Below are 21651 nucleotides of genomic sequence, written 5' to 3'. Positions count from 1 at the left end.
AAATCTGGACACGAGGAATTCGAATTCGTCTTTCAGGATTCCTTTCACTTCTGCGCCGGTACGCGGCCTTCCGAAGGCTCCCCAGAATGATTATAAGTCACTTATGTAAAATTAATGTAACGGAATCACGCGACTCGCTTAAACGAGGAGAAACGATCGTCCCCGGGGTTTGGACGTGAGATATGTTTCTCTCCCGTTGAAGTAAAAGTATGTGGTAAAAAGGATATACAAGACCCGCAGGGTACTGTTGGGATTGGAGGCGCTTCACCGAGTATGAGTCATTATTTAGACTAACAGAAGTGTACGAGATCCTTGTTCTTGGGACTGGTAGCGAAAAAAAAAAGAAAAGCAACACAAAAATTAATTTCCCAAACCGGTAATGTAAATCCGACCACCTACATCATCTTCGTAGGAGCTGGACCATCCGCTCTGTCGAAAGTATCTTACGGTGCGCGACGATACCGTTAATGATATTAATGGCACGACAATTATCAGGATCGTTTGCAACATTTACCGTTGGAGGTGCCTAACGGGTCAGAATAAATCTGACAATACCGTGAAAATTGAACAATTCATAACAGCTTTATTCACGATAGTGACTGTTCGAGCCTGGTTCAAATGATTGCTGCACTCTACACCGCTCCATAGAACGCAAATATACACATTCACTTAGGAGACGCGATAGTAAACGCCCATAAAATAGATAATACGATGCAAACCACTTTGATAACACTCATAAATTATTTCCCATTAACGATATCTAGAGGTCTATTCAGGGGATGTTAACTCATGTGACGATCCTACCAAACCATTAACTCTGCCTGCTGGGTGATTTATAAAATCTAGAAAATAAATATTAAATATTATTATGACCTATTAGAATAATTTAAAATAGTCCTACTATATCGCTACTTTATCGCAAATTATGGTAAAGTCTTTCTCTCGCGAGTTAGATTCGATCGAAGTCAGATATTGTGCTAGGTGTAATGTACATGTTATTAAGTATGCAAGGTTTCTTTTGGCAAGGTCCTCTCCTCGTTTGGTTACAGCTTGCACAGGCAAAACAGTAGAGGTATGAAAGCACCGATTGCTATAAAAACTGGCAACATGACCGACGAATCGTCCATGGAATAAGGATCTGGCGTGCGAGGACCACTTGTGTGCCTATTCCTTACGATGGATTCCTCTTCATCCTCTTGCATGCCGTGATATTCTTCCGCTTCATGAGGTATCGGTTCAAGTTGAGGAACATCTAAAATTAAATTTATCGATTAACGTTAAACGACTCCACTTCGGTTATTTTACCATCAAGTTCGTTACATACCCTCCAGTTTTCCCTTGATTACAGCAATGGCATTTATCTTTGGATTATCCCGATAACCCTGATAATTATAAAATACGTTAACCGTTTATCAGATATGCTATTTCCACAGTCCGTGGAGAAAGTAAACATACCTTTATAAATTCTACTCGGATTTTACCGCCAAGTATATCCGACTCTTCATCATTGTATATCAACTTGCCCCTTTGTACTTTGAATGGAATGTATTCGTCGTGCGCAATGCCCCTACCAACCCTCTCGAAAATATCTAGGTCGGTAACGACTGTATGATCTCCATTTAAAACGACGTCAAATACCTAAATATAACGAGCAAATTAGTACTATCCGTTACTAAAAATTCAGATATTTCTTAAATTAAGAGCAGTAATACCTTCATGTTCGGTGAGTTGAAGTAAACCTCACAGAATTTCAAAATCATGACGTAATCCCCATCCTCACTGATCGGTATTTCATAGCTAAACGTACTGTGGTGATAACGCTCGGTCTGGTATAATATCTGATCCATGGCGTTCACACGACCGATTATCAGTTGTTTTCCATAATCCGAAGCTGTTCCTACCTTACTCATCAAGAGGGGGTCTCTAACATACGTGATGCCATAGCTATCGGTGTGCGCTTCACCGCCGGCATTAATAGCGTAAATAACTTCGAGGCAATTCGCTCGCGGGACGAAAGCGCTGAGAAAAGTCGCCGAGAAAATCAGGAGATTAAATTTCCGTCGAACTCCGTGCGTCCTGGCGGGATACATTTCATTCAACTGGTGAAAGCTTCAGCTCTTCCTGAGACGTAACAATTTCATAACTCGCACCATATGAATGGGTGCCCGAGTAAGGCTAGAATGGATTTTAGGTTAACCTAGATTTCGCGTCATACCGCGAGCCATATAAAAATCCCAGAACCACGTTCGACGCCGATTGTTATCATTTGCACCACAAACTTCCTCGCGTTCAAGATCAAAGATACGAAGCGTGTCCCAATTGCAACGATTTTGAATATTAGCACTACTGCCACTGGCTTCCGGAGCAATGAACACGTATACAAAAACAGGGTTGCCAGATCGGAATTGATCAGCGCCATCTACCAAGAGCCGGCGAAGTTACTACCGAAGTGGTTATGGCTGTCACCGCTAGATGCCATCAGTGCCCGCCAAGAGAGAAAAAGAAAGAGAAAGAAATACCTCTCGGCTTCCCAAGGCAGCGGCAAAACTTAAATTCTTCCCGCATATGGAGTAGAAAATCAAGACAATCTTCCAGAGCATCATTCTTTATACGTTAATCATATCACATATCTCGATTCATACATAACAAACCTAAATTTGTTACAAAGATGTGATAAATTAATGTTTGTAGAAACAGGTCTGTTAATAGAAATTGAAACTTAAACAATTGTGATTGGAACGCCGTGCCGACCTGTCTGCGTTTTCCCGTAAAAATGTTCGCAATGCCCGGACACGATCGGACAAATAAATAATCGTATCCCTGAAAAGCATTTGAAAGCCTACATCGTGAGAAATAAAGCCGCCGCCCTTCCGACACCGTTATGCCCGATCAAGTAGAAGTAAAACTAAAAATTCTTACACGGATTTCCCCGCGTTCGAAGTTCCACGAGTTCATTCCCGAAAAACGTCCCCCTCGGATGCATCCGTGCATCGGCGCAGCTCTCCAATCGACTTCTTAACAATTAATCATGTAATTCATAATGCGAAAAGGAATTATACATATCACTGGACGCCGCGAGCTTGTACCACGATTCCCTTTAAGGGACTTTTGTAACAAACTGTAAAAATTAAGTACGGTGTAATGTGTACAATTTTTGTTCTCTTTTTTTTCTTTCATAGTCTCGATGCATATAATTTATAAGAAGACGAAGACTCGAGAACCAACAAGAGAAGACCGATCTTCGTTCGCGAAGGCCTCAACGAGGCGTTTTTCTTACAAATGAAAAGGTTTAAAACGCAGTCATAAGTGGTCCAAACTCGCGGCGTAGGATCGCATAAAAACCAGGACATCGGCTCTCTCCCTCGCTCGCCATCTTTCTTGCCGGATAACAATAAAATAAAGCTTAACCTTTCTTGCGTGTACGACCCAATATGCATGCTCTTTGCAGTCCCGGGGCTTTGCGGGGATAGGAACGGCAGGAGATAGGGCTAGGTCGCAGGACATTCCGCCTGTTTCTTCTCTCTCTCTCTTTTTTTGTCCATTTTCCATGTAAAGTACACCGATGCGCACTTCCAGGCCGTAGTGCTCTCGGCCCTCCCCTTTCCTCTTCCATGGGACAGAATTCAGACGCAGCCTGAAGCGTCGAGTCTGCACAACAGTTATTAATATTCAACCGACACCAGAATGAAGGGAAATATACAGTACAAAAGTCGAACCGCCACCTCGAGATTCCGTCCCTTGTCCTCCTCTTTTCCAAAAAGTATAAGAAAAAACGAGGTACATGAAGGCCTCTCTTTCGGGGGCCTCCACATGTCGACATGGCACCCCTTTGATACCCGGCAAAAACTTTCTCTAAACGACTCGTCCACCCTAAAACGACGTAATGGAGTCGAACACCGCAATCGCGCAACGTGTACAAAATGGAAGGACGCGGCAACGATCATATAAAAAGGATGACGAGTACAAAAGAACGCGTACAAGGATAAAACTCGCAGCTCGTCGCTCCTCGACAGAGGCGACGATGTCCTCTTTGATGAGCCGGCTCGGAAGTGGCGCACGCCAAGACCAACTACCCATGATTTGCCGGGTCGCAAGTACATACACAAAGCCTCCTAGAGATTTAACCAGAATAGAAAACCTCAAGTTGACATTAAAGTATAATTTCACGTCGCCGTAGCCCGGTGGAACCACCTGGAACCGTTCTTAAAGCGTCGTACCGTCGAAATTGAACTTTGCAGCAGAGGAGGCCCCTCGCACGTGTACTGGACGCCTCGGCAAATCCCGCGCAATTGCTCTAAAAAATCCTAGTTCACAACACCACTCGATTAGTTTAGACTTTTCAATCGAGCCTCTCCCTTTGATGTCGTCAAGGGGCAGTAAAAATAGCACCCTCTTCACCAGAAGACCCGAATCCTATCAGCTGACCTTTCGCCAAGGTACCGCGAGGCGTCGACTCAACGACTCCTATAATCGATTTCTAAAATATAAACTATATACCGATGTGTACAACTAGGGGACAACGTGTCGACGAGCGCTGTCCACGTCCGACACGGAGCACGACGGCAAGGCGACGAGGCGGGGGTCGACCTGGCGAACATTCGCGACCTCTGGCCCGTTCGATTGATACGATCAACATTCCAAGAATCGGGAGGACCTTTCCGGCGGCACGGCCGGTTAATTCCGACTAGAAAACAACAATCTCCCCGCGACCGAAGAGAACGGCACGCTAATCCGAGAATCCTTCGGCCTTTCAGGCTCCTCTGGGACCATCGCCGAGGACGAATCCCAGGGTAACACCAAAACCTCCAGGAATATCCATCGACCACTTTTGGCATCTCTTCGCGGCAAGCAGTCGTCTCAGACTCCGAATCATGGGTGTTTCCAGGACACCTCTTTAAATTATAGAAAACATCTTGAAGAAGGTGCCTCCAGTGGCCATCGCGGATCAATGACTGGTCGATCGGCGCTTCCCTGGAGTTCCTTGAGTTTAACTCCTGGAAATCCTCTGTAAGGCTCCAAGAGGGAAGACTGGAAGAAGAGAGGACTCCGGAGCGGCGTCTGCATCGGCCGCGAAATTCGGGGCGCCTGAGCTTGAGCAGTTTTAGGATCATCGGCGGAGTATACTCCGAATTGACGTTAGGGCGCCCTAGAAGGCGAGCGATCGCCGATCCAGCCGCGTTGGCGAGGGAGCGACAGCTAGACGAGGAACCGGGCGGAGAACAACGTGCGACCCGACGGTGGATACGGGGATGGGAATGGCGATTGGTAAGCCCCGGGAAGGGCAATGTCTCTCACGTGAGTAACGTGTCGTCCAGCTCTTCTATTTTACCCTCGGGCTGCGAGAGGACCTTGCGTAGCACCTTGCTCACCACGTCCGAGAGGGACTCCTTCGCCCCTACGTCCAGCAGTGCCATGCAACGCTGAGGATCATATAATTAGTTCAAATTCATCGAAAATACGCGCATTTCTAAACGAAACGTGTTCAAGTACCTGGTGTTCCTCGTCTCCTTGCTTTAGCCTCAACACGGCAATGAGGGCGAGCTCGCTGTTCGCCTTGACGTAGCCGTTCTTCTCCTTCGTGCCGTTGACCAGCATCGGCAACAGCGATTTCAGAAGCTCCGGAGACATCTTCTCCGACGAGATGTTCCTCGCCAAGTGGATGCACACCCTGGCCAGGAGTTGCTTAACGTCGTTGCTGCTGTGGTTCATCGACTGCGGAGGAAACTCGAGATGTAGCTATGAAGAGGACGGAGCAAAGTGCAGGAAAATGATCCAAGCAATTATTTACCCTGACAAATGGCGTTAGGATCTGCTGAGGAATCGGCTGTCCCTCGTTCATAAGATACTGGAACAGGTATCCACAGACGCGCACGCCGTTCATGGCTATTTGAACCTTATCGGCGGCTAAATAGGAGAGGATCACTTTGCAAACTCGATCCTTTTCCTTGTTGGTGTAGACCGTTTCCGGTGCCTCCTTCAGCGCGACGAAGAGCGCAGCGGATCGACCGTGCCTCAAGATCCAGTCGGCGTTCACGTCGTTACCTGACAATTCGGTAAATGGTTTGTAATAATAAGATTCAATTTTATTACAGGTTAAAATAAAATTGAACGTGGTAACTCTTGGGTGAACTTACACAACAAATGATCGTTGAACGCCGTGGCAAGTTGTTCAGGGGTTAACCATTTTAGAATGGCGCCATAACAGCCGGCTGCTGCATTTCTGGTGACGTCTTCCGGGTAAACAAGCATCCCACTCAACGTGGCAAAGACTTGTCTTCTCATCGGTTCGGTCATCTTGTCTCCAGCAGGTGTAAGTACACCTCGAAGAGCTTGCAACATCGTCTCTCTAAGAAGATAAATTTGCCGTTTGGTCTACGTATTTATAGTTCCACTAAATATTGATGCTTATAGAAAGATCAATCGCGTGGAAAAGCTAAATCAATTGTGTCACCTGATTGCAGGATCATCGGAAGTCTTGATACCGGTGTGCAGTTCCGCAAAGAGGGGGTCAGCACGAGTGTGGATAACGATGAGATTGCTCAGCGCATAAGCAGCTTTCAGTCTGACCTGTCGATTGCTGTCATTGAGTGCTTTCAAGAAAGTGGTCTGAAGCTGTGGCAAGAACTGCTTCAACATTACTCCGACCTGCCAAAAATAAATTAAAAATCGTGATGCGTATTTCAGGGATAAGTGAAATAGATACTTTGAGGCAAAGTAATTTCTCACCTTTCCTAACAGAATTGCAAGGGTTTCCAGAACAGCAGCCTTCACGCTCCAATTAAAACGATCTCCTAAAATACGAATAAGTGGTCCAGTAATATGAACCACGCTTGGCTGCAGAGCACTGGCACTGGTGAGACGAATGACTTCCCCGAGTCCTTGGGCAGCCTGTTCTTTTGCTTCCGGCATGCCAGTTAAAATGGCTTCCCTGAAGATGGGCAATATCGGGGTAATCCCTTTTGGTAAACAGAATCCAGGAAGCAGTTCTTGTCCCTTCAGATCCGACACAGCGAAGCGTACAGCTTGACGGATGTCTTGAACATGAGCTATTTGCTGGTCCGAACCCAAGGTCTGGAAAAGCAAAGACGATGAGAAATGGCAAGGGCCTATAAACGTTCCACAGTTAATCACATAATTTTATAGACGTCCTACCTTCGTAACAGCTGTCAAAGCCTCCCAGCTCATCTGCAGGACATCTTTGTCATCATCGGTGAACAGATGAATCAGTCCTCGGAGTAATTGAGGAATATACTGGCTATAATCAGCCCTGGTGTCACGACAGAATGTACACAACAGAGTAGCAGCACTACGTCGCCTTGACACATCTTCGGATCTTGTGGCGTCCATCAGCTGATCCATGACAGTCCTGACACCGACCTCATCGGTGACAGATAAAATTACTGCCTGACAGTATTCCAGCTCTTGAACCTCATTCGCTGTACCTTGGGCACTGGAGAGAGCAGTCAGCAGAGCTGGTAATATCTTATGTAGGAACCTTGTCAAAGCGTCGCCAGCTACGCTAGCCAAGATCGACAAGGCTTTCGTGTTGACAGGTGGTGATGTCAATTGGGGTACCAAGTAGGGGAGAACGACTCGAGACTTGATTGTCATCACTTGGCGTAGACCATCCAGAGTGTTTTCAGCCTCTGCTTGATCTGGAGAATTTAATTGAGTCAGCATCGCTGGAAGGATGTCATCGAGAGCACGAACTCCCACTGTCGAGTGTAAACTGTCGAAGGTCTTCGCTGCAGCTTGCCTGACTTCTGGCAGTGGATCGCAGAGAGCTTTCCTAAATGTATTAACATTATAATGTGTAATTATATTTTATTTTGAATTTTCGAGATATCAAAAAGTAATAAATCTCTTAAACATTCGAATAGTACTAAAGATATCATACCTTACGGTAGGAACAAGGCTATTAACAAACGTGAGGACCATATCCTTGCTAGTGCTGGCCATAATTTCAGACAGTCCGATGCATACACCCTGTCGTTGGTCAGCCTGTTCGCTCTGAAGACCCCTCTCCAAAATGGGAATAATCTCCGGTAGAACTCGCTCTCCTAATTTTCTGACTAAATCACCCAATGTTCTGGCAGCCACCTGTCTCTTGTCAAAACTCGTGCTTGCCAGACATCCCAACAACAGACTGAACAAGGTTGGTAAGATCTCACGTAGGGTTCTCGGTGTATTCGTCACCACAACTTTCCAAACATGAAGCGCTGCTTGTCTGACCATGAGAGCAACATCGGACCGTCCCATGTACAATCCAGCTAACACTCTGTTCCTTCTTTCAGCTCCTAGAGCGTTAATGATCGCATAATGAGACTGTTCAGTGCCAAAATTGTCATCTTCGCTGGCAGTCTCCGTGGACATCTTGCCGGAAACTCCAGATATCCTATAAAGTAGATCACCTAATAGTTGCACCGAAGAATACCTGATACGCCAGTTGTCATCGAACAGCCCCTTCTCCAGTTCTGGCAATAACAGCATAATCGCTGAGTCAGCGTAGAGGGTTACAATTCTCTGACCAGCTCTCAGAGCAGTCTCTCTAACATATTCGTTCTCATCAGCCAAAGCTTTCAAAATCGGATTAATTATCTGTCCGATATAAGGAGTAAACTCCGTAGTAAATGCACTTGGCATGTATATGAACATCATGATGTATCCATCCTTAACGTGAGGAGCTATGTCCGTTCTTTCAGCAGTACTTATGATCTCCGGCATGAGCTTGTGTAATTTCTCCACACCTAGTCCTCGAACAACTTCGGAGAGACCTTGGGCTGCACCTGATCTGTCGACACTACTAGTTTCTGATGTTAAAGTCTGCATCAGCCATGGAAGTAAGTCTTCGAAACTGGATTCTCCCATGCCCCGAACCATGGCTCCAAGGGCTCGAGCTGATACACTGCGAACTTCAGGTACCGGATCTAACAAACTTGTCTTCAAGCCTGGAATGATGGTTGGTAAATATGGCGTTAAATCCTTCTGATCAGTTAAGGAGTACATGTTTCCAATAATTTGTGCGGCCATTTTCCTGGTTTCTGTGGAACGATCCATGAAAGCTCGTTGAACCACTGGCATGATCAGAGCAAGAGATGGTGCGTCTATAAAATGAACAAACTGAGTGTCGAGGAGTGTCTGCAGGCAGGTGGCTGTTTTACGCGATGGATCTTGAAGAGCTTTCAGAAGAACCGGCACAATTGCTTGAATTTCAGGATTTCGAATAACACTACCGATGACCTTCAGGGCCTCCGCCCCTGCCTCTTGAACTTTTGTGTGAGAGTCACTGAGCACTTCGATGAGTTTCGGCACAATGCTAGGAAGACAGCTGCTTAGTTGCTTTGGAGCACAGTATGCCATGGCTCCCAAAAGTTCAACCGATCCTGAAGAAAAGCGAAATTTATACATCATCCCATTGAGGAAATTATAACCTTACATTTTATATAATTTCATAACATTTACCTGTCTTTGTCCTCCATGAATCCTCTTCCAATGCTGCCAGCAAACTAGGTAAGACAAGCTTAACGCCATGAGCCGAGAGTTTACTCATAACAACTCTGGCAGTATCATCGGTAGCAGCTCTGACGTACTGATTAGAGTCACCGAAACATAGAAGTAAATGTGGCAACACATGAACGATGTACGGCTCAAAGAGTCTTCCCAACATCATACAAAGCATCTCAAAAGCAAAGAGTGCTCCTTCGCGATGTCTGTAATTCTTCTTATCCTGAATAGCATTAGTAAGAGTAGTCATTATGTCGAGCTGTTTCAAAGCGAGGATACCCATTCCCTTGATAAGTCCAGCTAGCCCGTAGGCTGCACCTTTACGTTCACCATATTTATCAGACTTCAAAAGTTGGTCCATCAGATTGTCAACGATCCTAGGAGCATCTTCCTTAATAGAGGACACTAGATGTGGTAGACAATTAGCCACAGCTTCCTGCACTTGCTGCGAAGGTGTCGACAGAGCTGCAATCAGTCTCATTACGATAGGTTTGATTCTGGGATCATCTTTATCGAGATGCCTTGCCAAGGATCCCATAAGAATCACCACAGACTGCTTAATGGAATCAAAGCTTCCAATTTTAGGTGCCTTGTCCATGAAATCCTCAAAGACTGGGAGCAAAGAAGTTATGTTCGCCTTTCCGTGAAGATCGACAGCAGCTACAGCAGCTGTCAGCATTTCCGTTCGAACAGCTGGATTCCTATCACCAAGTCCAGTGGACACAAAGAACTGCACTAGTTTGAAAATCGTGTCAGACGTGAGAAGAGGAGCTAGCTGAGCTAACGCCAAAGCTACCCCTCTTCGAGGTCCCCAGGTATCGATGGGTTGCTCTACCACTCTGCCGAAATCATTCAGCTTTGGTGGTATCATAACCAGTTTATCTGTGTAAAGCTGCAACAAGCGATCCAATATCGATGGCATTAACTTAGGGTCCTCCGTTAACAGCTGTGCAAGAGCACACGCAGCAGCCTGCTGTATTGGCTCAACTGGATGAGCAATATCATTTATAAGTTCATCGCAAAGAATCTCTGCATTAGCCACCAGACCTGCAGAGTCCCACAGCTTCTGTGCCATCTCCTTATTCTCTTCACAGACATCGAACTTGGCGATCCAGATCCTACGAGTCAGTCGAAGAAGCTGATCGTAGTCTTCCTTTTCAGATGGGAATGCAGAATGAATGACAGTCAGTCCTCTCAAGGCAGCGTCTCGCACAGCAGGTAAAGAATTCTGCAGAGCTCCGGTTAAGGAATCTATTTCGTCATTGGTGGCCATCGCAGCACCTGCTGCTCCACTACCAGATTCTGCAACATCTAGCAAAGTGGCCACTGCATGAGACTGCACTCTTCCCGCAGTGGTGGTCATCAGCTCTATCAACAAATCAAACATCTGTTTTCTGGGCAAAAGTCGAGGATGTCTCAGATCCCTTGGATCAGAATTATCTGCTCGTTGCTTAGCATGGTCCTGTATAACCTGCAGTCCTTGAGTGATCATACTGTCATCTTTGCAGGTCATTAACGTTTTTTTTATAAACGGGAAGACATAACAGAATGCTGGGGCTGAAAAGAGCTGCTTCTGCTTAACTGTATGCAAATGAATAAGATTCAAGGCTCTCTTCACAGCTTTATCCAAGGGCTCTTCCTCCCATACTGCGTCTACGTCACACTGTGGTTGTAATTGTCGAAGAGTCACATGGGCTACCAAATTACCGAGGATGGTGTCATTGGTGATCTTCACTATCTGTCTGAGAGATACATATAGTTCTGCCATGATGTGAGCAGCTAAAGGAGAGCCTAGACCTTTTAGGATCGGTGGAAGTAGATCCTTCAAGTACAACGATAAATCGGTGCGATTTCCACGCGCAGCCGCGTTCACTAAGGACACTGCATCGACGATTTTGGAATTGAATTCAGTCAATCTTTTTCTGATCGCGTTCTCCTTCGCGGTCTGAGCCTTGAGTGCTTCTTCCTGCTTCGGAGTTAACTTTGGCTCCTTTATCTTGCCTTCTCGTTTTCTCTTCTCGTAAAGTTCCCTGCGCAGTTGGAGTTCTTCTAGTTGTTCTTTAAAAGAGTATGCCTTGCTCTCCCTCTTCATGTTCATGGCATTCAAAATCTCATTTTCATCGCTACTGGATATTACACTTTTATCGTAAAGTTCACCTTCCGGTGTTAAGTAAGTGAAGTATTCGTCCTTAGTAACTTTCAAGATCTCAGGATCGTCCAGCTTGTTAGTAACATTAGACACCAGTGATGGAAGAATTACATCCGGCGCAAGAGATACAACTCTAGCTAAAGCATTTTCATAAGACGGTATCGGCTTATATCCTTGAATTAAAACTCGCCTAACCTCACTTCCGAATTTTCTAAGGAACTCTTTAGGCGTCAGACCAAAATTCTTAACAATCTTTAACCAAAGATTTGGAACCGCCTTTAAAATCACAGGATGGTGCGCTGGGATCAAAGCATCTCTAGTCATCTGCATCGTTGGCAATTCGAAAAGGAAGGAACCAGAACAGATCGCCAACAGACCGTCGGCTAATGATCGACCACAAACTTCATTAGCTGGTGAGTCATCCTTAACTTCCTTTTCAGAGTCTGCTTTAAATTTAGCATTATTAAGAAACTTGTTGAATTCTATCAGGAGAGCTTCGGCTGGTTCATAGGTACTGAGGTCCGATAGAACTTTTTTTATCAGGGGGAAACACCGTCTACGTGTTGCCGATTTCGGGGCGTTAGCACAATACACAATTGCACGATTAACACCATTCATAGCTTTCTCGTTCAGTCGATCTGCAAATTCTGAGATGAGTTTCTCACATAGTTGCATTAAGTGATACAGGGTATCGTCGCCACAGGTGGAAAGGAACTTTTCGGAGAAGAAGATCTGCTCATCAATAGTACTCCATAAGACACTCTGTTTGTCATTCTCTACTCGACCTGCGAGGACTAATTTCAGCAGTAAATATGATGCTACTAATCCTTCAGTGACTGCTGCTGGTTGGATACATTGCTGCGCTGCTCTTGTTATAGCTTGACTCAGAATAGGAGCTACTGTATTAGAGTGCGAGGCTATCGGAGCAGAGAAGAAAAGCTTGATATATGCAGTCCGCACTCCTGCTGTCGAGGTTTTTGCTGCCATCCCTTTCTTGAAAGCCTCAACTACATTCTTTGGTACCTCATTGGCAAACTTTTCACACCAAAGAGCCATCATTTCCAAGGCATGGATCAGGGTCTTTTCATGGACTTCTGTCTCAAGAACTTTGATAAAATGATCGCAAGCCACTTCTGCCAATCTTTGGACACTGCTGCCAAATGCTCCATTGCGACTAAGGTTTCCAGCAGCCTGCAGTACAGAAATTTTATGAGTGGCTACTGTGAGTTTTCCCTCAGAGCCATGAAACACCGCAAACAGGGCTGCTAACAGGTCCTCGATGGCAGAAGTATCCGAACACTGTAGCGCTAGTCGACGACAAGCATCTGCCGACTCATCTCGCACAAGGTCTTCCTTGGAGTGCAGATTAGCGAACAATCCTTTGCTTATTTCTTGACTGTAGCGACTCAAATCAAGCATTAATCCACTGAGAATATGCCCTACTGACTCGATGATTATCTCAGGATTCCTCAGCATTGCTTTCTGTAAGGCTGGCAGCAAATGTGATTTGAAATCATCATGAGAAACTCGACGAAGTAGTGGTACTGCTGCATCAACGACATACAGCTCAGGTTTCTTCTTACAACTGATAGTCACTTTTATGAAAGACTCCAGTATTCCATCCTGTAAATAAAAAATATTAAAGAGTGCAATATAATATTAAATTCACCCAACCATTGTAGAAATAATTATTCTAAAATGAAGAGTCGTGAGTTTAATCATTGACATTTACTTTAAGTTTTTCTACTTGTGCACACTTGTCTGTGGCAACTAAATGTTTTATCAACAGGCTGGTAAGAACAATGACACCATTGCCGGCTTCCATCTTTGTCAGCATATCTGCGTATTTGTCTTCCAGACCCTCTACAACTGTCCATTGGTGCTTTAATAAAGAGTAGACTTTATCACGCAACTTCTTGTTCCCAGATGCTATTGCTGCTGCACTTAGGTTGGCCTGGGCTTCTATCAACTTCGGCAATTCCGATTGAGTCGCCTCTGATCCCTTATTTATCCCATAAAGGATAATCAGAGTTGACCACTTCAATGCAGTATAGGCTGTTGCTGCAGTACTGTAGCTGAAAAAATGAATAAATTTGGAAAAAGGAATCCAAATGAATCCACGCAACAAATATAGCACAACTGCACTCACGTTGGTACTAAATTTTTGTGCCATACTGCTTGCTCCGTTACGGCATTTGTCATATGCTTCACTGTTGCATCTGGTTGATTTTTCAGCAGAGCTATGATCAAGTTCTTAATATATGACTGCGACGCGGTATCCTTGTACCGATGCAAAGTGATCGATACAACTTTGCATATTCCTCCGATGATCTTCTCATTAATACCTAAAATACCATATACTTCTTTTGTGCAAGATAAAAATATTTCTCTCAAATATCATATTAACAGCAAATAATTAAAAAGGCAATATCCACTCTTCAGCAGCACGTTCACAAAGAACATCCATTTTTTTTATTGCATTTCAATATAATTTGACATTACTCCAAAAACGTTTTTAATGTCAAATCAGAAGCGATTTAAATGTTCACAGTATCAAACTGTAAATTAAATTCTAATCACTAATAATATGTTAAATACTGTTACATATGTATTGTTATACCAATGTATAAAATGATATTGCACTGTAGGTGGATTATTTCACGCAATATATCAAAAGTACCATCCTTCGAAGCATTATTGTTAATCCGTACTTAATTTAGAGAAATCAATCCACCGGTTTTATGTTACAATATCAAAATACGAGTACATATGAGAAATAAATTCATTGCTGTCTTACCAGGGTTTGACAACACGTCGATAACATTCTGCAGAATTTCCCGTCGCTCCTTCTTGCTGGCGGTCTGGACACGGTTCGGAAGGTCCTTCAAAGCTTTAGACAGCTGCGAACAGAATTTTAAATGAAACCCGTTATTTCGTCGGCTAAATCATATTTATCAAGATTCCACGTGACAGACTTACCTCAGCATCCGCCATATTTCGTGAAAAACCGGAGAAGTTCGCGCACTGTCGCTCTCATTGGTTTGTGCAAAGAGTAGTAAAGAGCAGAGATAAGTTGGGAGATTGCTCACGGGCAGGGTCGCGCGATCGCATCCTGTGCTGCCCTCTGGTTTCGTACGTTAGCTTTCATAGTTTTTTGCCCCCAAGAGCGGAACAATGAATTTCTGGTAGGGGCTCGCGCAATCGCGATAGCGGTGCCATCTACCAGTCTCCGTTGGCGGCTCACGTACTCGTGATGGTGATACCATGCGGCAGTTGACGGTGATGGCTTACCTACGCTTACCGACAGTGCTCTTTGACTTTACCCTTCATTTACCTTATTTATTTTATTCACAAATGATACAGGCAAAACAACCACGTGGGTGCACGAGAGTTGAGTTATATACTTTATATACATTTTTTATAAGCTACGGAAATGAATAAAAAAATAATTAATGTTTCCTAGGGAACACATTGTTCTAGACATTTTTAATTTCCGAGCTCATTCTCAAAATGATGATTATAATTAAAATTTTTGCAATGAATAAGATAACGGTAGCAACATGGGCAACTAAATAATAATATTAACGATAAGAATGATTGATACTGTTATCTTACGGTACGATTTTAATTAATTTCACATTAATCATTAAAATCACCTTAGGGACAGTGAAACGGATAATGAAAAGCTGAACCCATAATCAAATATTACATAACTGCAATGTATTTTGTGCGATTGCTATGAACTGTAAAACGTGAGGAAAGAAATTTGCGTGAAAAACCGTACCCACCCTTCGCTTCCTTCAGAATTTGAACTTGCGACACGTACGTTACACCTGATATCATACCGACTACGTCAAGCTATGTTTTTGGGTATCTCCTTCCATCTAGGTTTTATGTGTTCCCTAGGAAACATTAATTATTTTTTTATTAATTTCCGTAGCTTATAAAAATTGTATATAAAGTATAACTCAACTCTCGAGCACCCGTGTTGTAGTTTTGCCTGTATCATTTGCGGATAAAATAAATAAGGTAAGTGCAGGGTAAAGTCAAAGTGGCCGCCACGAATGTTCTTCCCTTACCATCAAAAGCGAGCAGTGTCGATAAGCGTAGGTAAGCCACCACCGTCAACTGCCCCATGGTATTACCGTCACGGGTACGTGAGCCGCCAACAATGACTGGTAGATGGCACCGCCATCGCGAGTGCGCGAGCCCCTACCAGAAATTCGTTGCGCTGCCCTTGGAGGCAAAAAACGGTGAAAGCTAACGTACGAAATCAGAGGGCAGCACAGACTGCGATTCCGACCCTGCCCGTGAGCAATCTCCCAACTCATCTCTGGTAAAGAACAAAGATGAGTAGCAGAGATGAGTTGGAAAATTGCTCACGGGCAGGGTCGTACATCGAATTCTGTGCTGCCCTCGGTGGAGAATCCTGGCGGCTTACGCACTTACCCTTAATGGCGACCCAACTCAGGAATTCAACTCATTTCTGCGATTAGTATATTGTATGTAGTGTAATCGAGAAAATACAATTACATTTTAACATATAGAGTATAAAATTAGTGTTTAATCCGATATTTTAACTTACATGATACTGGTACAACGGAAAAACAGGTATCTAGACGAATGGAAAGCTTATTTCCGTTAGATCCTAAGGATCGCGTAAAAAGAAGGCGCATGCCTATTGGTTGTCACAGCACGTAAAATGCAACGCTCGCCCTCTGAGAAACAAGCTCGGGATTCTCCACTTCCTGTTGAATTCGCAACGACTTGAAGTTATTGGAGAATCGATAAAGAAATGCGGAATGGAAGCCACTCACAAACAGCTTATTTATCTTCATAATAATCAATCACCGCAAACTTTTGCGACGTCCAGAAGATATTTCTGGGGAAACAAGTAAGTTCTCGGGGGGAGTTTAATTTTACGATTAATTTTCTTTACCCTTTGCGCAAGTGTGATATCATGCTCCCATATTCGTTATCACGGACGTAGATCGTGTGTACACGAAGGTAACCTCTACATCAGTTTTAATTCCAATTTCTATAAAAATGTAACTCCTAAGGTTTGATTACTTTTCTGGGCTTTCTCACACTTTGGTTTGTAGTCAACAAATTTTATTGTTCAATGCAAAATAGCAATTTCATTTAGTATATCAAATTTAATGCGACTCAAACTTCACAGAGAATGACATCGAAGGTATTAAAGAATGGTTTTGAATTATTTTCATTCTTAAGGTTTGTTTATGAAGAATTTGCAGTAATTCCTCTATGATTTTAGTTACAGATGATCAATGTTGGAAGGATGGTATTGCCGGTCCATCGCAAACAACAATGCAGATGCAGAGGAGGATGATGAAGAAAGCCCTGAAGAAGAGGCACCAAACTATAAAGAACAGTACCGCAATCTCAAACGGAAACTTAAATTTCTCATTTATGTATGCACGATTAAAATTTAAATGTAACATCGCCATTTAATCATTTTAAGCAAATTATTACTTATAACTTTAGGAAAATGAGTGTTTTCAAGAAGCATTGCGGTCGACACAAAGGAAACTCCTTAAAGTAAATAGAGACAAAAGCTTTTTACTTGATCGATTACTGCAATATGAGAAGGTCGATGCTTCGTTTAGTGAAAGCGATGAAACTGAATCATCTGATGATGAAATGTCACGAATAGAGACCACTAAGAGGTAATTTTTTTTTCAGTGTGCATTTGCAGTTAATGTATATTTCTGCATATGTACTATGAAATTTTTTAGACGGAAGGTGGAAATGAGTGTTAATAACCATTCCTCCCACCATTCAACAACAATGATGAAGCCTCTTGGCATGAACAAGAAGAAAAGATCAACACCGAAAGTGCCAAAAGCGCAAAGTGCTCCATCGGTAAATAAGATTCTACTCAAGGATAAATTTCTCATTCATAACATGTTATTTATTTTATCGCTTGTTCTTTTCGTAACAGGTGCAATCTTCTAATAGTGTGATGCCAATGTCCCTGATGTCGGATGGACACATGACTCCTGAAGAGGTGGAGAGACATTTAGAGTCTCGCCAGACGTACCTGGAATTGGTGCCTGAAAAAGCACCACCCACAGTCCCAACTGAAATGTTCAGTAATGACCCATCGTTAGATAGGTAATTGCAACAATGTGAAAATTAGTAAGAGGTAAAACTAATGACACTGCTAATAATCAATAGGTTAACACTAACGGAAATCTCTGCCTTTTTAGTGAATCCAATGAAGTTGGAGAACTGGAGACCTCGCCAAGTAACATGGGCGAGGACTGCCTCAGTGTTGACATGATGGCGGAGTGACTAATGTTCGTTTATAGTTTACTACTTAGACATAAGTTGTACACGATCCTCCATTTCGTTAACACAGCTTAGCACGCTTAATTTAACTGTATCCATAATATCATAATACAAATTTTTATATACGTGTATATAAAGCATACGGCAGTCACTTTTCCCTCCGTCCAGTGCTGTGTCATCCCAAGTTGGCAATGACATTCAACCTGAATCCTGAACTTATCTGACTACATCTACTTAAGTTTTGTTTCTGAAAACATGGTGGTAATATAAACTCGTCGAAATGATCACCTTATGAAGCTGAATACAGCGTTTTGAACTATCATTATCTAGAATGAAATGATTTGTCGTGAAAACGTCAATTCCGACGGTATCCCTTGACAATTCTCGTAATTATTAAAATATATGTCAACGAGTCGGACAATGTATCCAACTACGACTGTGACATTCGACGAGACTCAAAATTTCATAAACTCGATAACATGATCAGTGAGTCCGATTCCACTGTCAGTACTTTGGAGAGAATCGTAAACAAGGTCGTCCTAGATTTGGAACTCGAGAACAAGTCATCGAGGCCAAGCTCGAAACGCAAAAGCACCGAAATTCCAACACCGACACGTACGTGCAAGGTCACAAGACTCAGCAGTAATTCCGACCCCGAAGAACCACGTTGTCGCATTTGTTACGACTCCGGTCAACGTTATCCGATCATATATCCATGCAGATGTAAGGTCAGCAATTTTTAACCTCTAATATCTGCAGTACCGTACTTCGAGAACATAAATGACTCAAGTTTTTCACTCTCCACTTCTATCACCACTGAATATCATTTTCTTTATTTTCTTCCCAATATAACAACATTCAATAAAATTAAGGTGTACGATTAATAAATTTACACTAGCATGGAGGTCACCAGTACAATTTCACCTTGTACACAAGACATCCATTAGCAACCTCCTCCGGACCGATCTCTTAAAAGAATCAAAAACGATTTCCCAATTGATCGACAAGAAAAAGTTCATAAAGTTCCTTAAGGAGATATTTTGTACAAATAAAAAAAAATGAGGTTGGGGGGAAAACGAGGGACCAGTGTTCGGTTCATCCTGTCCTTATCATCGGTGTCTTTTTTCCAGGGAACGATGGGAGCCATTCATCTGAAGTGCCTGGAACGCTGGCTCGAGGAGAGCAACAGGAACAGCTGCGAGCTTTGTGGACACCTCTTCCAAGTGCAACGCACCCCACGTTATCACGCACTGCAATCCATCATGATATGGTTTTGTCTGAGCCAGCGGGAGCACCAACTCTTCGTGCGCAGCGTACGCATAGATCTGCTCAGGTGCATCATCGTCACGCCGGTGACCATGGGTTGCTCCTACATATGCGTCGTCGCAGCTGATTTTTACTCCATGAACAATTACGACAATTTCCCGCCTGCAAGGTGGACCACTTACTCCCTACTGGCGATGATGACTCTCCTCATATTCTCTTACTTTGTCTGGATGTACATGGCCATCCAGTATCACGAGAGGGTTTGGTTTTACTGGTGGCAGAAGACGAGCATGGTCAAAGTCACGCTGCCGGTGAACGCCACCGAGGTAGCACGTCGTCCTACCGAAGTGTGTGTACATCGGTGACCAAGCTTGAAGTGCCCAACGAGATATGCCATGTGTCAGTAATGGATCGATGACAGACTCTTACGATGCTCTTCGCTTTATAGAGATCTTTCCGCGACTCAGCTGCGACGTGTATATTCGGACCTTGCTCCCATCCGAGACTTTCTTCACCCAGATCTGCGAACGAAAGATCGAGGTTTGGATTAAATTAATATAATCCAAGGCAGGAGAGGTGTGTAATACACCGTGTTGAATACAGACATTTGTAAGACCAATATTTGCAGATTACAAATCTTACTTACAGCTTCGGTCCCAATGGCTGATATATTTGCAGCAAATCTGGACAAGTCTTTCCCTTCGACGTAGACGGACTGACCACGATGAAACCTGTAACACATTTGTCTTGTTTAATTCACTTTGTTTCTATTGCTTGATGTTCGTATAATTTGAGTAATGGATATTTTAGCCTTTACGTACCATCTCCTTTCGTAGAGAAGTTTACCATCTTCGATTTTTGTCTCGACAGTAGGAACGTCCACTGGAGGAGTTATATGCTGACTCGGGAGGTTTACTGTATTGTAATGCGGTATCACCACTACAATCGAAAAGCTATTATTATCGTACATAACTGGTCATTGCTTTCAAGAAATACCTGGTTTTCGAACGGCTGTGAGTACTTTACCACGACTGATCGCCTTCAAGTCGCTTTCGATTTCCTTCTCGTCCAAAAGGTAATTCAATTGAGCTGGCGGTGGTTTCCTGCGCTTTTCCACTTTTTCTGGTACAGGATCATTGGGCCGCCGGCGTAATTTTCTCGTCATTACGGGTTTTACCTAATAATGATATTGTATCGGTTAATACAAAAAAAAATCATTCGAGAAATCATGTATTTTCAACATACCTCCATTGAGTCTCCAGTCAATTCCATTGTATGACGATCCGATTCGATCATCTTGCGCTTTTCCTCCATGTCGGTTAATAGATTCTCCTTCAGGTCTATTTTCTTCTCTTCAAACTCCTTAACTGCTGCCTTTTTCTCTAATATGTAATCCCTTTCTACCCATTCTGTGAGATAGTCACGATATATTATATTTAACCTCAACCTACAAATACATTATAAAATCATAACTGACAAGGCACTAATAATTATTTATTTTTACCAATCCTCTTTCAGAAATCCCATTTTGTTCACTTTTCAATTAAATTTAATGAATTAATCGTTACATACCTTTCTTTGTATTGAGCTTCTAAACGTTTCAACTTGCGATTGTATTCTGGATGAGTGCCATCTTTTAATTGCTGTAGTTGCTTCTTCAAACTTGCAAGTTTGTCTTGATACACCCTTAAAGAATGTTATGACAGTCAAATAATTCTGTTAGCATATAATGAATAAGTAGTACTTAAAATAGCGTCAATTAAAAATTAAAACTCACTGCTCTTTTATCTCTGTATACTCCTCAGACTTTCCCATATCAGTCTCGCTAGCTTCTTCGGTATCTGTAAAAACATATGTACGTGAGAAGAATATTTGTTTATTAAATATTTATGCCATTTCAGTCAATGAAGTATAATACCCAGCCTAAAATTGTTTAGGAAAATGACCGAAGCTATTACAATTATGTCTTGGAGTATACCTCAAAGACGGTGTTGTACAAAACAAAATTACATGTAGAAATACCTTCGTCACTTTCATCCTGGTCCTCTGCATCGCGATCCTCGTCCATATATTCATCATTATCCTCGTCGATTTCGTAATCGTCCTGACCGTAAACAGCGGAGAACGGAGAGTCTTGATACGACATGATGAACTATCGCACTTAACTTCCCCAATTATTTAAAATATACAGTCTATAATTCATTTTACCGATCGGTCGTCACATCGCTCCTCACAGATAAATCGTAAAATCAACGGAGAACCTACATTGTCTACAGACTACTCTGTCAAAAGTAAGGTTAAACACAACAAGACCGCAAATACTTTCGCTACCAGCCTTAAACAATCTTCTATAGATATCCCTCAGGTGAATCATTTCACTTTAGTAACGTCGTCATCGTTGGTATTGCGAAACGAATTTC

At 43.1% G+C, this 21651-nt stretch overlaps 5 protein-coding genes across 7 annotated transcripts; 2 read left to right on the top strand and 3 right to left on the bottom strand.

Moving 5' to 3' along the window:
• Nucleotides 1–563: 563 nt before the first annotated feature.
• On the bottom strand, nucleotides 564–2380 carry LOC105695719 (malectin). Its single transcript, XM_012417550.2, has 4 exons — nucleotides 1713–2380; nucleotides 1456–1638; nucleotides 1325–1382; nucleotides 564–1252 (listed from the first exon to the last, which is right to left on the bottom strand). The coding sequence occupies exons 1-4, from the start codon at nucleotides 2088–2090 to the stop codon at nucleotides 1044–1046; spliced, it is 828 nt and encodes a 275-aa protein (XP_012272973.1). The 5' UTR covers nucleotides 2091–2380; the 3' UTR covers nucleotides 564–1043.
• Nucleotides 2381–2589: 209 nt separating this feature from the next.
• Nucleotides 2590–14701, bottom strand: LOC105695718 (eIF-2-alpha kinase activator GCN1). Its single transcript, XM_012417548.2, has 13 exons — nucleotides 14633–14701; nucleotides 14451–14553; nucleotides 13803–13998; nucleotides 13386–13728; nucleotides 9463–13276; nucleotides 7898–9383; nucleotides 7153–7789; nucleotides 6727–7071; nucleotides 6452–6645; nucleotides 6135–6346; nucleotides 5789–6042; nucleotides 5491–5712; nucleotides 2590–5420 (listed from the first exon to the last, which is right to left on the bottom strand). The coding sequence occupies exons 1-13, from the start codon at nucleotides 14645–14647 to the stop codon at nucleotides 5292–5294; spliced, it is 7950 nt and encodes a 2649-aa protein (XP_012272971.1). The 5' UTR covers nucleotides 14648–14701; the 3' UTR covers nucleotides 2590–5291.
• Nucleotides 14702–16424: 1723 nt separating this feature from the next.
• Nucleotides 16425–18105, top strand: LOC105695475 (INO80 complex subunit E). Of its 2 annotated transcripts, none has more exons than XM_012417022.1 (6): nucleotides 16425–16547; nucleotides 16929–17085; nucleotides 17159–17340; nucleotides 17410–17536; nucleotides 17616–17788; nucleotides 17884–18105. In XM_012417022.1, the coding sequence occupies exons 2-6, from the start codon at nucleotides 16942–16944 to the stop codon at nucleotides 17966–17968; spliced, it is 711 nt and encodes a 236-aa protein (XP_012272445.1). In that variant the 5' UTR covers nucleotides 16425–16547; nucleotides 16929–16941; the 3' UTR covers nucleotides 17969–18105. The 2 variants fall into 2 exon arrangements, with proteins under 2 accessions (XP_012272445.1, XP_012272446.1); XM_012417023.1 differs by having other exon boundaries at nucleotides 16543–16660; nucleotides 17884–17968.
• A 339-nt stretch (nucleotides 18106–18444) lies between these two features.
• Nucleotides 18445–19629, top strand: LOC105695660 (E3 ubiquitin-protein ligase MARCH3-like). The gene is made up of 2 exons (XM_012417433.2): nucleotides 18445–18693; nucleotides 19096–19629. Exons 1-2 carry the CDS (start codon nucleotides 18445–18447, stop codon nucleotides 19594–19596), a joined length of 750 nt encoding a protein of 249 aa, XP_012272856.2. The 3' UTR covers nucleotides 19597–19629.
• Nucleotides 19387–21574, bottom strand: LOC105695659 (sin3 histone deacetylase corepressor complex component SDS3). 2 transcript variants are annotated; one of them, XM_012417431.2, is made up of 9 exons: nucleotides 21254–21574; nucleotides 21009–21072; nucleotides 20804–20917; nucleotides 20477–20678; nucleotides 20228–20408; nucleotides 20053–20170; nucleotides 19878–19962; nucleotides 19575–19752; nucleotides 19387–19502 (listed from the first exon to the last, which is right to left on the bottom strand). In XM_012417431.2, exons 1-8 carry the CDS (start codon nucleotides 21375–21377, stop codon nucleotides 19657–19659), a joined length of 984 nt encoding a protein of 327 aa, XP_012272854.1. In that variant the 5' UTR covers nucleotides 21378–21574; the 3' UTR covers nucleotides 19387–19502; nucleotides 19575–19656. The 2 variants fall into 2 exon arrangements, with proteins under 2 accessions (XP_012272854.1, XP_012272855.1); XM_012417432.1 differs by lacking the exon at nucleotides 19387–19502 and having other exon boundaries at nucleotides 19611–19752; nucleotides 20258–20408.
• Between the last annotated feature and the right edge of the window lie 77 nt (nucleotides 21575–21651).

Source organism: Orussus abietinus, unplaced genomic scaffold, assembly GCF_000612105.2.
Source record: "Orussus abietinus isolate OABI.00-Male unplaced genomic scaffold, Oabi_2.0 scaffold33, whole genome shotgun sequence".
NCBI lineage: Eukaryota > Metazoa > Arthropoda > Insecta > Hymenoptera > Orussidae > Orussus > Orussus abietinus.
This window is presented reverse-complemented; position numbering and strand designations above follow the sequence as displayed.

Excerpts from the sequence above, each read along its gene's own strand:
- LOC105695659 (XM_012417431.2), bottom strand. The coding sequence starts at position 21,377 with ATGTCGTATCAAGACTCTCCGTTCTCCGCTGTTTACGGTCAGGACGAT. Across the intron at positions 21,073-21,253 it reads CCAGGATGAAAGTGACGAAG|ATACCGAAGAAGCTAGCGAG; the intron begins GTATTTCTACAT and ends ATGTTTTTACAG. Across the intron at positions 20,409-20,476 it reads TGACTGGAGACTCAATGGAG|GTAAAACCCGTAATGACGAG; the intron begins GTATGTTGAAAA and ends TATCATTATTAG.
- LOC105695719 (XM_012417550.2), bottom strand. The coding sequence starts at position 2,090 with ATGTATCCCGCCAGGACGCACGGAGTTCGACGGAAATTTAATCTCCTG. Across the intron at positions 1,639-1,712 it reads TCAACTCACCGAACATGAAG|GTATTTGACGTCGTTTTAAA; the intron begins GTATTACTGCTC and ends CGTTATATTTAG. Across the intron at positions 1,383-1,455 it reads TCCGAGTAGAATTTATAAAG|GGTTATCGGGATAATCCAAA; the intron begins GTATGTTTACTT and ends TATAATTATCAG.
- LOC105695475 (XM_012417022.1), top strand. The coding sequence starts at position 16,942 with ATGTTGGAAGGATGGTATTGCCGGTCCATCGCAAACAACAATGCAGAT. Across the intron at positions 17,341-17,409 it reads CGAATAGAGACCACTAAGAG|ACGGAAGGTGGAAATGAGTG; the intron begins GTAATTTTTTTT and ends GAAATTTTTTAG. Across the intron at positions 17,537-17,615 it reads AAGCGCAAAGTGCTCCATCG|GTGCAATCTTCTAATAGTGT; the intron begins GTAAATAAGATT and ends TTTTCGTAACAG.
- LOC105695660 (XM_012417433.2), top strand. The coding sequence starts at position 18,445 with ATGATCAGTGAGTCCGATTCCACTGTCAGTACTTTGGAGAGAATCGTA. Across the intron at positions 18,694-19,095 it reads TATATCCATGCAGATGTAAG|GGAACGATGGGAGCCATTCA; the intron begins GTCAGCAATTTT and ends TCTTTTTTCCAG.
- LOC105695718 (XM_012417548.2), bottom strand. Across the intron at positions 13,729-13,802 it reads CACAAAAATTTAGTACCAAC|CTACAGTACTGCAGCAACAG; the intron begins GTGAGTGCAGTT and ends TCATTTTTTCAG. Across the intron at positions 7,072-7,152 it reads CTTTGACAGCTGTTACGAAG|ACCTTGGGTTCGGACCAGCA; the intron begins GTAGGACGTCTA and ends TTGCTTTTCCAG.